Source organism: Pseudochaenichthys georgianus, chromosome 9 (assembly GCF_902827115.2).
Source record: "Pseudochaenichthys georgianus chromosome 9, fPseGeo1.2, whole genome shotgun sequence".
NCBI classification, from domain to species: Eukaryota; Metazoa; Chordata; class Actinopteri; order Perciformes; family Channichthyidae; genus Pseudochaenichthys; species Pseudochaenichthys georgianus.
Window position 1 is genome coordinate 37,454,037 of NC_047511.1, and position 18,004 is coordinate 37,472,040.

An 18,004-nucleotide genomic window follows, 5' to 3' on the forward strand; every position below is an offset into this window, starting at 1 on the left:
GCAGGACCGAGCCCTGCCCTACTTAGCAGGCTGCGGGGAGGAGGGCAGGCCAAGTTGTCAGCAGCGCTAGGTGCTCACTGCTTAGATAAACCTGGAGGATTAGTGGCCCAGTTAAAGTTGGGGCAAAGAGGATTAGCCTCTTCTCTGAGGTGGTGAGAGATTCCCTGTGTCCTTCAGCACTGCTGGCCTCAGACGGAGGAGGAGGAGGAGGAGGAGGAGGAGGAGGAGGAGGAGGAGGAGGAGGAGGAGGAGGAGGAGGAGGAGGAGGAGGAGGAGGAGGAGGAGAGGTGAGAGCCTGGTTATCAGTGAGAATCACCACTGGAGCGTTTTAAAAGGGAAAATAAAGGTGAGGGGTAATGATGAAAGGTGAGAAGCAGTGAAACAGTTCATAAATTGTTGCCAGCTTGTGGTTTCATTAGGAAGGAAAAAGCCCATAATTACTGGCCAGGTGTAACAGCGAGGTCAATGAGACCTGATACACTGCGAAAAGGCATTTCTTCAGTGCATTCCACAAACTATAGCCTATTAAAGGTTATAGTGCTAATAACAGTTTGCACTGACAATATAATATTTACAGCTATAATTACAGAATATATGTGCCCGACAGTTTCTGCAGGAGTAGACTCAGCTAACAGGGATCTCCACATGCAGCACAGACAGGAGTTTAGCCCTCTGCAGCCATCAGCAGGCCAGAGGAGGTACTGCAAGTAATTATTACTACAGGACTCAAAATCCTGTAGTGACTGTTTGAGAATAAAGTGTAATGTGCATTTTGTAAAAAATATAATAAAAATCAATAACACATATTATAGACGAACACACATTTCTGAGAAAGATTATATACATGTGTGGTCACAACAATTTGAAAATACAGTACATTTAATTTTTTAAGCAACAATTAGAACAATTTTGTGTCAACATTGATATAAACCTAAATGTATATATTTAAAGGTTTGTGAATAAAAAAAAAAATAGTTTTTCTTGGTAAAAATACAAATGCAAACACATTACAAAAACGCAAATGAAAAAATATTCCTTTCTTGCTTTCTTTTTGTGGCTATTGTTATTAGTCTTTTCCCGAATGTATTTAATCTTTCCTCACAATTTCATACAGTTAATTGGATCATATATATATATTACTGGTGCTGGTTAGTAGCAATTATACTAGGATAAATCAAATCAATCATGTATCGTGGGTAGGGATTGCAAAAAAAATGTAGGAAAAAAAAGTCATAGTTTTATACAAGAATGGGAAGACGGACTACTGTGTGGTTCATAAAATAAATTCAGTGTTTATTGTTCTGTGCAGCAATACATACAAAAAATGCGTAGACATGTCTCTTTCAAAAAACAATGTAAACATAGTGAACAATGACCTGTGACCCTCAACAGTAATGCATTAGTGAAAATGTATGGTATGGTGAATCTGCTCTTAATCAAACCCTGTCATGAAGAACAATAACACAAATATGTGTATACAAGCATTAGTTGCGCATAAACAAGATGCTCTATAAGGCAAGGAGCCAATCGCAATGAAAACACTGCAGCAAATAGAGGGAAGCACATAATGGTAAGGCCTGAGAGTTGATTATGCAAATACCCCAGCTGCAAAGGAACAATAACTCTGGATATTCAAAGACAACCCATAACACGGGAGGCTATTGTCTCGCATTTGCATATGTGCTTGACAACTATAACCTGCTCATCATGCCCATCTTGTTCAGAACAATGTCTTTGTGTTCATATCATAATGCACACATTAGAAATTGGCATTGTGCATTGTCTCAGTTCAAATGAAAGCTGCACTGCCCGAGCCTGAGACTTTGTAACTATTTGATTAATAGGGTATACAAATTGGGGAGAAAATACACTTTGTATAAAACATATATACTGTTTCTATGCACTTAACTACCATAGCCTGAACAATACAAATTAACATATACAATATAATCTTTATGATACATCATACAAGGACCTCTTAAATATATAGCAAGCAGAATCTGTCTATAAGTCTTTAAGCATTTTTCAGGCAGAAATATCTCTCATTGGGATTTTATCAGTAGATGACATTTCTATCAAATCCTTTGTTTACACTTCTGAGAGAATAATGCAGAGGTTATGCTTCTGTTAAATCATCAAACCCATCTTTCTATATTCTGTGACATTATATTACTACTGGAAATATGTTTGATTCTCTTGAATCCCTGAGTGATCAGCCACTGAACTACAGAGGTAAAGTACATTTTTACAACATGTTTTTCTATCTTTTATGATAAATAAAAAGCAGGATATAGCTCTCTGTGTCCTTAATGCTAAATATTCCTCATTCTTTTATCTCAGCGTTGGTGTTTTTACCTGTATTTGGTGTTTTACAGATCAGTGATTCTCTAAGCCATTACACATCCAGTGTCTTTGTGTGATCAGTCCTATCACACTGATTACATTCATATATTTGTAATACTTTCTTTTCAACAAAAGGCACATGACATCTGGCTAATGAGTCCACCACCTATTGAGCACATGGTCCCCTCTCACTGGTGCTGATGGCTCTCTGCTGTCAGCCTCCTGCAGGCCTCAGTATCTGGGCGTCAGCGGCTCCATTTCCACCACCAGATCACGAGGCCGTGGAGCCTTACTAAACTCCACCGCCCGCGGAACCACTGTGGACCAGCGGTCTAGAGGGGGATAAGAAGAAGGATTTTGGTTTGATCTGTATGAATAAGTTAGTGTGCGCTCCACATGAATATATACTTATTTGTCAATGCATTTATTCATGAGAGCACAGTGAAAATCTCACCTCTCCGCAAGGCTTTGACGCTCTGCTGCAACCCATTGGCTTGGCAGGTCTCATTCTTGCCTGGATCCTCGTTGATTATTGCCAGGTTCTGATTCCAGTGGCACCAATTCACCTCATCCACCCTGATGAAAACAAGACAACATTCGGATGTACAGTTTCCTTTAATGTGCTATAGGCGCTGCTGAGTGAGTGTGATATGAGTCATGCATTATACCTGAAGCACCAGCGTCGATCAGGTGTGCCGTCCCAGTTTTTCCCAACAGTCACCATCTCCCCGGCTCGGAAAGACTTGCGAAGGCAGACTGGGAAAGAGCGCTCGATGTCCAATATGGTTGTTGCCCACTGTGAGTATGGGTCATGATTAGTAAGGGTATCGAAGACACTCAAACATCTAAAATATGTTTTATTACTCAACTCCTGGTAACTAGTAATGCAGGTGGATTTTGAATTTTGTATTATCAATTGTGATATATTGTCTTTTAGGGTTAGGGTTATTTCTGCCTTCACTGAAAAACTGGGAAAGTGAAAAGAAATGGTACATCTCAAACCTGTAAACATACTGGTGTTACAGTTCAGCCTCACGGAGCAGCACGGATGGTAATAATGTGTTGGAGTGGACGCAGAATTCTCAGAGATAAATACTTTACAACCCTCCAAAAATAAACCAACACTTTAGCATGGAGAGTTAAAAAGATGTACATGTTTTCGTGAAACTGACTCTTTAATGAATGCCTAAAACAAATATGTACTTGGAGCTCACCTGAAGCTTCCAGATCTTCTTGCTCTGCTTGGACACCTGTGACACGGTCTCCCCCATCAAAGCGATCAACATGTTAAGCAGCAGGACAAACGTGAGGATGATGTAGGTAACCAACAGGATGAGAAAGACTGCAGGATACTGCGCACTGTGAATCATGTCCAGTTCTCCCATCCCAATGGTCAGCTTAAAGAGGTCCAGCAGGAAAGCGCTGAAGGTGTCTTGGTCCCTGCAGTCGGGGTAGGTGGGGCAGCCCCCCTCACACTCTGTCCCCGGGGGAGGACACACCGTCAGCAGGGCCACCAGGGCTGAGGGAACAGAGGAGCTGGGTTATGTGTCTGTCCAACATTTTGGGAGAGACACACATTATTATTATGAACAAGGACCGTGCATAAAGATACTATATAGATGGAGATGCTATATGCCAGATTATAGCTAACAGCTCATTTCCGTCTGCAGTCCCTGGACATGAAATATTTGTAATGTTTGTTGATTTGCATAATCAACAAACATTACAAATATTTTATAATGCCTTTCACATAGACCAAATACAGATGTATGCAATATAAATACAAGTACATTTGAGGAGATAGCACTCTTTTCTTTCTGTGTAATATGATGCTACATCCAGGAGACATTAGCTTAGCTAAACTGCAAACACCATGCTGGCTGTATGCTCTAAGCTAAGCTCAATGGCTCCTGGCTGTAGCTTTATATTTATAAAGTTAGTGGACATAAATTAGAGTATTAGTGCTATCTCTCCTTTCCCAGAATATTAAACTATCCCTTTCAGCAATGCTGATCTCTAAAGTTAGGTGACCGTTCCTACCTGATGCATAACCAATCATGAAGAGCACGTATACCAGCAGGAATCTGAAAAGGTCTTTGAAAAGAATCTGTGAACCAAAAATAAAATCAGCATTAAGACACATGGAAATTATGATTATCAAGAGAACAGACGGAACGTTGTCACTCAAGTATTGCTGAATTTCCACAGCCATGGTGAAATCTAAGGTTAATTCATTTTCATTGGCTAACTTTTTCCTTGATCTAACCTTCTGGATCATGATGCTGTAGGTGCCAGTGAGCTTCAGGCCTCTGGTGAAGTAAAGCGTGTTCATCCAGCCGAGGACAAGTGCAAACACCATCACAGCCACATAGGCCTTAATGCCAGACAGGTAGAGAGCAGCTGTGACTACAATCAGCACCGAGTAGATGAAGCTAGAGGGGACAGAGGAAGAGTTTGTCTTGAACCAACTCCAATGGGGAAATCTGTGATACTGAATGAATTACTGAACACGGGAATATGCTATTAATGTACATCAACACAGTTCATAGAGGGGCTCAATACTCTCTCCTCTTTGTTTGGATCATTAAATATGTAAACTGTGCCAGGTTACGAGGTTAAGAAATTAATTCCTTACTCGATTTAGAGATTGCAAAATGTGCCTTGAGTACAAGTCAGCAAAATCTGCGCTCGAGGGGAAGAAGAGAAGGAGCAAGGACAGAGGATGGAGACTTACTACAGCAGTTGAAAAGACCCATCCATAAATAAAGACTTCACCCCAGGGCACTTCTTCAAAAAGAGGTCCTTAATCTGCAAAGAGCAGGAGAGACATTTCCATAATGACACCGACATCTTTTACAGGTTTGAGTTTGACGCAAGAGACTTGGAGACATCATGAGCAACACATGATCAAACCAGAGGCATCAGAGCAAATGGACTCACGTTGGTGAGGAAGAAGAATATTCCTGACGCCAAGGTGATGATCTCCCCCGCCATGCGCAGGTAGTCAGAGGATTTTGTGTAAGGGTATGGAGGCTGGAAGGAAAGGAGGAGCAGACATTTAGATATACTCAATATAAACATTATAGCGTTAAACATATTAAAGTACACCATATCAGTTTATAATGGTGAGTTCAAGAATGAGTTCAACATTTTGGGGACGACACCTATTTACTGTCTTGCCGAGACTTGGATGAAAAGATTGTCAATAAGGGCTATGTGAATTAAGAACCATGCATAGGATGATCACGTGTGCATATGTGTAAAGAAAAGGTTAAACAAATAAGATATAATATGTTAACAAGAGAAACCTCGACAGAACAATGCGAGCTGTTTTAAGCTCAGATAGGCAGCTGAGGGCTGTAGATACATGTATGTATAGATATGCAAGCGGTATCAATCTTCTATTTACTTTCGGGCAGGAAAGCAGATGGAAGTAACTCAAAACATTGAAACATTCATTCAATACAAAATTGTTAACATTGAGAATGCATGTGTTCTGCTCTGTTACATAAACACTTCATTTAGAAAAACACTTTGAAGCTATCAGATGTAGCCTACAACAAATGTGGTCTTCAGATACATCATACATACAGTACAGGCTACTGTATATACATATTTACTAAATGAGAAAGAAATAGCATTTATGGTCAAATAAAATGTGTTCACGTGGCATCCTGACAATTCGATACTGCATGGTCATATTTAAATTTCAGATCAATCTGCTGCTATGAGATCTGACGTGGACACATGTTCACACCCACCTCTCCCTGTGAAGGTTGGTAATAAGCCACGACGGTGAAGATGATCATGGTGATGAGGTAGGAAACCACGCTGATGTAAAAGGTGACGGCACCGAACTTCTGCCATTTGGCCCTCAGCAGCTCGTTGATGGGCTCCACTGCCAGCATCTCATGGCGGTTCTGACAACAAGACCAGAAATAAACATTGATATAATGTACTGGAAATAAAATAATAAAACACAATCTTTTATCGCACAGCAGTTTTATGTTAAATACATGTGTCATGCTAGGTGTGTTGTTGCTCTTAATGCTATGATCTTGAGAGACACTGTGCTGTTTCTTTTCATAGTTTGATTGAATTAATAAACGTCGTATTCACCTCATTGCGGCTGTTGTAGACCAGGATTTCCAGCACAGACGGTTCCTCTCCACATGTGTCCAGTGAAGACAGATCATAGAGGGAGGAGTACACCGGTCCATAGGCCCAGTCCTTAAACTTCCGTGACAGATGACGAACTTCCTCATCTTTGATTTCCCGTCTGATAATGTGCTGAAAAACCTGGAGGAATATGGAGAAAAGTACCTACTGAGCTTTCACCTAACAACGTTATGACCTGTGGTGCTGTGCTCCACATTTCTCTTATTATAATGATGCTGCTTCCCACACTGCTGTATCATTATCCCTACCCCGATCTTGCCCAGCTTGGCGGCCATCATGAGGGGTGACATGCCATCGTTGTTAAACACCGTCTCCAGGCTGCAGTCTGGGTAGAGTTTGGCGCTCTTGATTAGCAGCAGGTCATACATCTTTGTGAGGAAACGTGTGTTGTCCTTGGTGTTGTCCGCAATGTGCACTAGGGCGTGCAGCACTGTGTTTCCACGTGAGTCCTGGCGCCGCAGGTCGGCCTTTTTGTGTGGATTCTCAGTCAGGTAGTGCACTATGTCAGGCTGGTTAGTGCATGCAGCCAGTGAGAGAGGCAGCTCACCTGAAAACAGACACAGAGATAGAACTTCATACTGAATTTACAGGAGAGTAAATGAATTGTATTTCAGATTTAAAAAAGGCAAATCAACAGGAGGTTTAATTGAGAACTGTAGCTGGCCTCTGCATGTTTTTGCAAAGCTTACTAAACTTGGATCAAAGATTTGATTTAAATCCCCGCTATGAAAACAGCACAATTAGCAGTTGTTTGAGGGAGGGGCTCAATGGGGCCAGAGTGCCAAAAGCAGCTGCTGAAAATGAGCCGTTGCCATGGGTGACAGATTACTTTGTCACCTCACATAGAAACGCTCCTCTTCATGGATTTGCACGGGTGCATGCAGAGTGTTAGCGTGAGTCTAAATCCCATTAGCCATCAGCACTGCCAGGTTCCTGTTCACCTCAGTGCAAAGCTCCGCAGCAAATTACTCACACTGCGCCCGGACACGCTGGGATTTGGGAATGACAACCGTGCTAAGTGCAAATAGAAATCATCTCCTCTGTGATGATTGAGAAATATAATACATGAATGTAATCAAATAAACAATTTTTTAAAATGGGGTTAGGTACAAATACAAGCTACCTTTCTTTCAGTGATGTTGAAGACATCTTCTTATCTTCAGAAGGCTTTAAAGGAAATAGTGTTATTATATAACACATAGTTATGTAGTAAGTTGTGCCCTAACAGACACCACAGAGGGCAGTGTTGACTTTAGTGGCGGACTGGCCATTGGGAATACCGGGAGTTTCCCCAGTGGGCCGGTGCTGCATTTGTAAGTGTTCCGGCCCAGCCCAGTGGGGTGTGGCCAGGGTTGGGTTGTAACGGAATACATGTAACGGCGTTACGTAATCAGAATAAAAAAATCAATGGCAATATTGCAAGGACTGCCGATCGGCTCTGGACATTGGGCTGTTTAGCCAGAAAAAGACTCATCTTACTAAACTGGAAGGAACGCAAACCAGCCTGCTTTACTAGGGACTCATGGCTGAGGGAGTATCTGGACCTACTGAACATGGAGCGTGCAGCTTCTCTGCTGGGGGATTTTGAGGGGAGACAGGAGGATTGCGGTTCACTGTCCGCAGCCTTCCTATCTGACCCTATCAATATAGCATCTCCTGTGTAATGTATAATGTATAATGTAATGTATAATGTATTGTGTATGAAATGTCCTATGTATGTCACAATCAGCTGTCTTAGGAAGTCATCCTTGCATCCCCCCGTTACGTTTTGTTTAGTTGTTTGTTGTTACATGTGTTGTTGTATGTTCTGTTATCTGGAGCAATGTCTGTTTATTTTATAACTGAAAAATACAAATAAACAATAGTAAAAAAATAAATAAAAAAAGAATACAAAAATCAAGTAACTGTATTCAGCTGGCGTTACATTTGAAACATGAGTAATCTGATTACAGTTACTTTCGTAAACCTGAAGTGAATAAATTTTGGAATACTTATTGGAATTATTGGTGGAAAGATTTCCTCTCAACATTTAATATTCATTACTAAAGGTACAGCCGAATCATCACAGCGCACAAAACCGCGCAGATGGACCAAAAAGGGGAGCGTTTGAAAAAAATGTGCAGGTCCGCTCAGTGAAACAATAACAACGTAACATGGAGGAACAAAAGTCTGCGTTTAAATCGTGTGTGTGTGTGTGTGTGTGTGTGTGTGTGTGTGTGTGTGTGTGTGTGTGTGTGTGTGTGGTTAAAACACATCAGCCACACCGCTCTTTAGCCTTTCTAATGATTCTGAAGGTAAACACAGTGAAGGCGGTGCGTGAAAGGCGGTGCGTGAAAGGCGGTGCGTGAAAGGCGGTGCGTGAAAGGCGGTGCGTGAAAGGCGGTGCGCGCTCCTCTTCTCAGAGGCTGAGTTAACCATCCCGCTGCCTCCTGGTGCCGCAGAGATTTCATGAAGTGAAGGAAGTTTTCCTTCTATAAAACAGCTGCGGGCAGCAGATACTGTGAGTGTCACGGACATGAATACATAGATCAAGGCAGACTGGTGCACACACTCTCCTCTCCTGTTTTGTCAATCCGGTGCTTAAACAAATATAGCTCTACACCCCTGGCCGAAATGTCCTTAAAATGAAGTCCGAGTTCGACATTTTAATTAATGTCCTGCCAACACTGGCAGGACAGAAGGCGACACGCCCTTTCTAAGCCATGTCCTCACATCCCAAGCTGCATCCCCAAAAAGTTTATTATGTTGTTACAACGGGGTTCAGGGGGAGTGGCTGTACGGCTGTACCCATAGGATAGAAAAGGGGGAAGTGATGTCTGACTCAGAGGTCGCGCGGCTGTGGAGAAGAACGTGTTGCCCACATTCTGTTACTGAGTTTAGGCTAGTTAGCTAGCAGGTTTATTGTTTTGGGTGCAGTCACTTTTGCCTCCACTTGCTGTTTTATATGGGTGTTGAAGAAGAAGAAGAAGAAGAAGAAGAAGAAGAAGAAGAAGAAGAAGAAGAAGAAGAAGAAGAAGAAGAAGAAGAAGAAGAAGAAGAAGAAGAAGAAGAAGAAGAAGAAGAAGAAGAAGAAGAAGAAGAAGAAGAGGGAGGGATGTAACCCTCTTTAATGGTCACACATGCAGAGCACACAGCACACACAGTGAAATGTGTTCTCTGCTTTTAACCCATCCTAGTACCAGGAGTCTATACTAGGAGCAGTGGGCAGCTATTGTACAGCGCCCGCGGAGCAATGGGAGTGAGGGGGGAAGGGGGATGTCTGGTGCCTTGCTCAAGGGCACCACGGTAGGAGGTGAACTGGGAACTCTCCAAGTAGAAGTCCACATGCACTCCAAATGTAGGTCTGGTCGGGGACTTGAACCGGCGACCCTACGGCTCACAGTCCAAGCCCCTACTGACTGCCATAGATTTAGTCCCTAATTTGCTCTCAAAATGGATCAGATTGATGCATTTAACGTCAACATTTAAAAAAAAAAATCTTCCCGGGGGAGCATGCCCCCGGACCCCCCTAGAGGAGGTGAGGTCCACCACCTGCCCACACCCCCTGTTAAATTGTCTCACCCACATGGAGGATGCTTCCTACGCCCATGTTTTATTCCATGCGTCAAGTCAGGCAAATTGGGTCCAAATGTTATTGCATCAATGATCTGTTAACATTAAAATCACTAAATATATGCCGTAACTATTTTGCTCTAGGCAACTCAAGGGCTGCTCAGGTAATGTGATTAATATATGAATAATGGTCCAAAATAACATAAAATGCATAGGGTTTTTTGTTAAGTAACATACTTTCGTCGCCGGCCGGCCGATACATGCCGCGCATTAAGTGGGCCTGTCTGTCAATTAATCCCCAGGCCACTTTTCCCCCCCTGTCCCCCCTGGGATGTATTTTCCTCTCTTAGAGCCAGAGGAGGGTCAGCAGCACTGTTTACTTTTCCTCATGGCAGCACACTTGACACCTTTCAATGGACAATCTCCTATGACATAATGCTTGTCTTTTCATGTGTATTTGGAGCGCCTATGATGACAGTTTCTCGTACGATACTTCAGAAAACATTTGGCCTTCACCTCTGGACCACAGCAGTATCCTGACTGTGTTTGCTCGGCCAACTTTCTGCCACGTTAAAGGAAAAAGGGTGGGGTATCATGTCACCTCATTTGGCTAGTTTTCTTTACCAGGAACGTGTACCAACTATTTTCCTCTTGGCAGCTGCTATGAGGCAACTCTGTATCTTAGAAGACAGAATACCACTTGTGAGTGAAGCGGGAACTCAGAGCCAGGAAGGAAACTAAAAGAGTGACAAGTGAAGTCATAGAAACCACATCCACACAACATCATTACTACCGTATGAAAAGAAAAGGCAGAAAACAGATAAACAGTTTTCTAGTTGTCTCCCGATAAACGTCTGCCTATAGTGTTTTGTCACATAAAGATGGAGTAAAAGGTCTGCGGAAAGTGGAATAACAGAAGCTGAATGAACTCTTTAGTTTCCACATTAGATTTATGAGCTGCAAAGGTCGTTACCGAAGTAGAAGTAGCCCCCCTCGTCTCTGGGCTGGAAAAAGCGTCCCCTCGCCTGGGCATGGACATCAGCGTCCTGCTCCACCAGCAGCTCCACATACTGCTTAGAGCGCCGCTCTATAGCGATGTGGAGCGCTGTCTGACCTGAAAAATACAATTATAAAGAAACACTTTAAATATCATTAGTTTTCCAAAGTGATTGTTTTCAATAGAATACATATCAGTGAAAATAATGCGTTTCGCAGAAGTAGTTAAGAAAATGTTGAAAGTCATTCTGTAAGCAATAATGGCACAGTTATAAAAGAGAAAGGGGGGCCTCTGATGACCAATCATAGGCTTGAGCGTTGAGGTCATTAAAGAAACTCGCTAAGAGCCATGAGAGGTGAGAGCTATTTATGAGCAGTCATACTTATGTAGAACGTATTACGTATGCTATCATAAAAATCGAATGAAAATTATAGAATTTAGGGCTAACCTAAATCAGGGGAAAGAGAGACACCATAACATGTGTGAAAAAGCTGTTTTTAAAACCTATTTTTTTAAAGGTGAAAAGTATTCCTTCACTGTTTGGTCAAAAATAATGTAAGGGATTTAACAAACGAGGCCTGGATCTTCTCATTATCATACAGAGCTGTAATAGTAGCTGTACATACACATACATAACGTAAACACAGTCCTTATCTTTCCCCAGGGCCTCAACCTCCAGCCAGACAAGCTTCAATAACTCTCAACAAGACACCGTCTGTGCCAGCTTCAGCTCAGTGGAAGATGATGGGACCATCTTGTATAAAACATAGTATAGTATAGTATAGTCATTATTGGGTTGTGTCCATACCTCTGTAGTAGACGTCCCTGAAGGGCGTGTTGATGAACTCTCGGAGGTTTCCGGTCTTCTCTGCGATGTCCACCAGCAGAGGGATGGTGACGTTCTGCCCGTCGTAAAGGTTCAGCAGGGCTTTGGGCAGACATGTCTTACCTGTGGACGGCTCTGATGGGAAAATGAAATTAGAAACAACAACAGTTTTAGTTTAAGTGCACCTTTTAATTTAAGTATAACTTCATCAACACTACCAATAATGTTTTATTAGAATGTATATAGTTTCAAATCAGTCATATGAATGTCAGTGTCGTTTGCTGTTTCAGGTTGGTTTGGTTAAGTTTACATATGTTCTACTAATTGCAAAAACAGCACATTTCAATCAATTTTTCTTTACTTGTATCTATTATTTCAATTGTTTATGAATTACATGTAACTAAAAAAAGCAGATTATTTATTCCTTTGCGTTTAAAGCTTTTTTAATTAATGTTTACACAATCTTTACAACACTTATATTCAGGTATTTAAGCTGGCTGAATATAAGCTCTTAATAATATAATCATTGCCATTTTTTAACTAATGGGGCGAAGCCTGCGAGCTAGTTCAGGCAGTCAACTCGAGCACTTATGCTGCATTCATACATAACGCCCCTTGCCGCTCTACAACCAACCAAACAGAGTCTCCTTAATATGCCGCTCTATTGAACCTGCCAGATCTCTCTCCATGCATTGCTTGCTGCTGCTATTGCTGCAGCTACCTCTACGTCGCTGCTGCTTGCTGCACCACCACCACCTCAGCTTCCACCTGTAGGCTCAGGGTTAGTTATTTAATCATCACTCATCCTGCTATGTATATCTATGGAGTGATGATGCCGAGCCTATTCGCCAAACTTAACTATATGCTGCTTCTAATAAACATGTTAAAGGAACACGTGAGTTGTCCGACTGAAATTCCACTATTCCACAATCTTTCCTCTGTTCCCCTGGAAATGACAGCAGTACTCGTGTGTGTTCCTGCTGGGAATATAGTAGTAGTGAATTATAATTTTGGGAAATGTCGCACGCAAATAATGAAATAGATCAAACTCTCAATGACAGAGGTCAAGAAAGCCCTTCTCTATTTTTAGTTTCTTAGTTTCAAAAGAAGAAACAGTGTAGCTTGTTTAACTCCATGAAGGAGATGGCAGTTTGCTGTGATTTCTCTCTGCTGCTTGTTATAAGCCTGTAAAAAGTGCTTCGACACACAGGAAGCCTTCCTATAGGCCTGCCTCTAGCAGGACACAAACACAACTCCAGCTTTTCCCTCTCATATCCTTTGAGCCAAAACAAGCAAAGAGGGGAGCAGGGGAAGAAAAAAGGCCAAAGGTAGAAGTCGGCCCCAGATAAACTGAGTTTCTGTTGCCGAGCAAAGGCAGAATAAACATTCAAGACAGGGCATTTGGACAGAGACTGTGTCAAATGAATCTGTGTGAAAAAAACTGCATTCCTATCCAAACACAACTTTGTTGATTATGTGATGCAAGTGCCAACCTACACATTTTAGACTCACCTTTAAACTCTTCATCCGTTAACCTCTTTTCCTGACTTTGCAGGTACTCCAAGAGGCCTTCCAGGGCCTCTGCGTCTGCGCGTGACACGCAGTCGAACAGGAGCGAGCGGTTGAATATTTTCATGACTCTCGGTGGGTCAGAGCTTTGAACATCATCACAGGTTGTCTCAGATTTACTGAGGAGACACAAAAACAAGACATGTATTCATACATTCATGGTCAAATGCATATAAGTTATTAAAACAAAATCGTTACTTGTCGTGTTTTTCATTTGAATCCATGGATTCTGACATAACATTTAGACTTGAATGGATGTAATGAACAACAAACCATCTATTAAGCAAAAATCCACACCCTTGAGTGTTCCAGAAGAAAGAGCTCTTTGTTTATGGGACAGGTAGAGCAGCCTAAATATTACCTCAATGGCTGCAGAGAGACCAACAACATGCTCTCTGTTCGACCAGTGAATGGCCTGAATGTGTGTGTGTGTGAGGATGTGTTTGTCTGCCTGTGTGTGTGTGTGTGTGTGTGTGTGTGTGTGTGTGTGTGTGTGTGTGTGTGTGTGTGTGTGTGTGTGTGTGTGTGTGTGTGTGTGTGTGTGTGTGTGTGTGTGTGTGTGTGTGTGTGTGTGTGTGTGTGTGTGTGTGTGTGTGTGTGTGTGTGTGTGTGTGTGTGTGTGTGTGTGTGTGTGTGTGTGTGTGTGTGTGTGTGTGTGTGTGTGTACTTTCTTATGTGGCACACCTCTGTTTACAGAGTGGAATTGGTAGTTTTTTCCTTTTTTATGATACCATTTTTCCAACCAGCTCTCTTCAGTCTAGTTTCACTAAGTCAGGAACCCCTAAACTATCAATTCTAAAAAGACACACATTATGAGATTCGGGAAACACACCCTCTTGGGAGTTTCTTCCTGCGTCTCTTCTGGTTGCTGGTGTTCCTGTATGTCCCGTAGTCAAAGAGCGAGTCCATTGGTGCTTTCTTGGGGCCTTGCACCACATTTGAATCGTATATGGTGGATTCCAATAGGTCCATATGGGTGGAAATGCCCTTTTTGAAAGCACCCTGGAACTTCATCCGCAGGTTCTGCCTGCTTTCTGCGGGCTGGCCGGGCTGAACCAGCTCCAGGGCCGAGTCCTGACTCGTGTCCTGACTCGTGTCCTGAGTTGACGGAGAACCGTCCCCGTTCTCAAACAGGTGGGAGAACTCAGACAGGGCGAGCGCTGCATCGCTCTCAGGCTTAGCGGCCCCGCCATCGCCTGTGTCCACAGAGAGGGCAGCTGATGAGAGGGTGTCGGCCTTGGACAGGACAGGGTGGCACCTTCTAAAGAGAGCAGAGCGGCCCTGGAATACACAAAATGTTCTGGGTGAGCTGCACCGCCTTAAGGTAGTCAAGAAAGTCTTGTACACATGGAAAAATAAGTCTTAAAGGTGCCGTTGGAGTTTCCTTGTTAACACACAAAAGTGATGTAGCCTATTCATTCAGTGTTACCAAGGCTACAGCATTTGGACTCATGCAGGATTCAATAAACCAACTAGTTGTTATTCCACTTTTTTGGTACCCATTCATTTCTGGGACTCACCCATGTTTTCTGATTTGTATCTCATTTCTTAGGTTGGAGATTACTTAGTCGTATATGAGTAGTCAATATCTTACATTCCTTTCTTCTTCTTCCCTGCCTTTGTGGCAAGTTACAGCACATCATTTTGCAAAATAATTGTATATCAAGTCACTTACCTTGTGAGATACAAAAGATAAACATAAGGAGAACCAAATAAACAATCCACAAAACACAAGCCACTTTAAAGAGAGAAAAATGGGCCAACACATTTGATTTAACTAACATTAAAATTGCATTGAGTCTACAATTATCAAATGAACCCCCTCAAATCCCCGGAAGTTTACAATTTAAGGTAGACTAGACAATGGCTTTCAACCCCACCGTACCTCATTCATCCCTTTTATCACAATGGTGTGCCAAATTCCTCTTCAGGGGAAACTGGAAAGGATGCTGAAGCATGTGGGCGTCCTGTAGAAACAAAAAGAGTGACCATCAACTGACACACGAGAGAGAAATATAAAATGTAGGTCCTGGGTGAAATAAAGGAGCTCTGACGTTTGGGGTTGGGATATAAGGAAAAGGACAGGTCTGATGCCAACACTAATAACATGTCTCTGACTCCGGCCTCTCATTGGTCAGAAGTTACTGTTTCCTCTTGCAGGCAGAATCGCACCACCTGTATGTTTAACACCTCAATACGACTGCTTTTCTGCACTCACGAACACACAGGTTACTGCTACATTATCCTATGTAGTCACAAGTTCCCCTGAAGCTTCCTTACAAATCATATGCCTTCCTGGGTTTGTTCATGACATTGACAAGTTATCTAAGCCAGACTTTGCTGCAGAGGAGCAACCATAGACTGTATATATAAAGGGAGCAACACAAACAGGGCGCAGGGGTCCCACTAAGGGGGAGGAATGACTCACAAGCCTTCCTGACACACAGGGATTATCATGCCTTTACACCTCAATGGGCATTTGATGGTAAAAATACAGAGGAACACAGAGAGTTATTAGGGGAAGATGTCAGGCAGAGAGGACCCGCTGAGTATTAAACCTGTCACAGTGATAAAATAGGATCATAAAATACAAAAAGAAAGAGGACCCAAAGCTCAGATCTTATCCACGTATTGGGTCAGAAGAGTGTACATCCTCTTGTAACTAAATGTGGGTGATGTAACCTCACAGATATAAGACTTCCTGCCCAAAGTCACTGCTGCTGATGTGACACTATCCAGAGCCAGAGAGGCTGGACGCTCTGCCTGGAGTCTAATATATATATATATAATATATATATATATATATATATATGGCTACTGGGAATAACAGTAACAACAACAACAGCTCATTCATACAGCGCTATTAGATTTGAAAGATCTCACGATTTATAAAAAATCATATGGATTAACTGGGCAAAAATATAAACTTAAAAGACATTTCTAGAACTGAGTATGAACACTGTGTTAAATAATAGAAACGTCTTTATAACTCATACACTAATACGACCTCAATCGTACTTTTCTGAAGGCATTTAATTAACCAAAGGGATCAGGAGTGTTACTTACCTTGATCTTATCTCTTGGTTTTATTTGGTAAACTAGTCCGAAGCTTTTTCCAAAAGTTTGAAACTGTATTTCTCCCTCTCAGTCTCGTGGAAGAGGCTCCTTTGTTGTCCTTGCGAGTTTAATGTGACACAAAACGCTTTGACTCCAACTAAATCACAGTTATTATCCCTCTGACTCGAGCGTCGGAGTGCCGGTAAAGTCCGCCAGAACAACGGATGCTTTCACAGGTTTTGGGTGGGACAAGTGACCGCTGCAGTACCAGAGACGGCCGCTAGGCGCTTACTCAAACAAAACACTAAAGGTAACTCTGAGCCTCTCTCGTCATCCTGGAAAGTTTATACATTTACATCGTCATCAGTCATGTCATGTCAAGACCTTTTGTTTTCAGCTTTCATAACTTTTAAAGCTTTTGTATGGTCAAATATTAACTTCTTTCTACATGGTTGTGAGAAATTATTATTTGTACTGCAAGACAAAGGTCCATTACATGAGTAAATGCAAAACATATGTTATTATAACGTAATATACTAGTAATAAACATTATTATGAGTAAAAATCCAGCGTTCATGATTTTATATAAACATAAATTGTAATATTGTATTACTGGATCATTATTAGCAATGCAATCCAATAAAATGCATTAGAATTAGAACGTACGTTATCAGAATAGGAATTAGAATAAACATACGTATTTACTTTCCGCCATTGAAGATGTGAGCAGAGTTAATCAGTTAAAAAGATTGTGGAAAATTGTATAGCTTCACCAAAAAATTAAGAAAATTACATAAATTATTAAATATTTTTTATTGTAAATTATAGTTTACATACATTGAAAATAAAAGGTTTGTTTTTTTGCATTATATATTTGCACTGCAAGATAATCTCAGCCACAAGAGACATTAGCTGAGCATTTCAGCACATCAACTTAAAAGAACACTGACTAACGAAAGGACACCGACAAACCCTTAATTTGAGGTTGGATTGCTCTCAATTTGTCCCATTTGAAATGTAATGTGCTTCATCAAGCATTTCAATTCTGTCTAATCACTGTGTTGAAGGTAACACAGTTTTAATGCAACACTTTACATCACATTGACCGAAGAAGTTTAAAGAAAATACACATTCAGTGTAATGTGAGAACCTGAGAGAAGAGGGGACAGAGTATTGCTTTATAGTTAGAATACATAAGTACATCCTGCATAGCATGGAAGAAAGAGGCAGTAATAATTAACATCTGGTGCCTGCTTTACACAAAGTGATACACATACTTTTCTTAAGGCAGAAAAGGTCACTAAAGTGCTCTGTGGCTACAAGGCACAAGCATGTTTGAAAGAAACTGTTTATAACAGTATTCGTGCAGCATCTTGTAAAAAAGTTATCTTTTCAGAATAGGTGCCTGGAAAAAACAAATAACTTTGGACAATATAACATTACATTTGTTGATTAAAAGATAATGTGGACATGTTGTAATA

General features: G+C 41.6%; 1 protein-coding gene across 1 annotated transcript; it reads right to left on the reverse strand.

Moving 5' to 3' along the window:
- Positions 1–1,269: 1,269 nt before the first annotated feature.
- Positions 1,270–16,730, reverse strand: trpv4 (transient receptor potential cation channel, subfamily V, member 4). The gene is made up of 17 exons (XM_034090266.1): positions 16,533–16,730; positions 15,352–15,433; positions 14,299–14,747; positions 13,410–13,585; positions 11,880–12,032; positions 11,048–11,188; positions 6,771–7,069; positions 6,463–6,642; positions 6,105–6,263; positions 5,284–5,376; positions 5,078–5,151; positions 4,610–4,775; positions 4,384–4,450; positions 3,558–3,862; positions 3,012–3,139; positions 2,798–2,919; positions 1,270–2,675 (listed from the first exon to the last, which is right to left on the reverse strand). The coding sequence occupies exons 2-17, from the start codon at positions 15,358–15,360 to the stop codon at positions 2,575–2,577; spliced, it is 2,622 nt and encodes an 873-aa protein (XP_033946157.1). The 5' UTR covers positions 15,361–15,433; positions 16,533–16,730; the 3' UTR covers positions 1,270–2,574.
- Positions 16,731–18,004: the final 1,274 nt, after the last annotated feature.

What these genes read in the sequence shown, in the direction of transcription:
- trpv4 (XM_034090266.1), bottom strand. An exon ending in AACGGATGAAGAGTTTAAAG is followed by an intron (nt 12,033 to 13,409) that starts GTGAGTCTAAAA and finishes TTTTCCCATCAG; the next exon opens with AGCCGTCCACAGGTAAGACA. An exon ending in CGTCAAAGCCTTGCGGAGAG is followed by an intron (nt 2,676 to 2,797) that starts GTGAGATTTTCA and finishes ATCCCCCTCTAG; the next exon opens with ACCGCTGGTCCACAGTGGTT.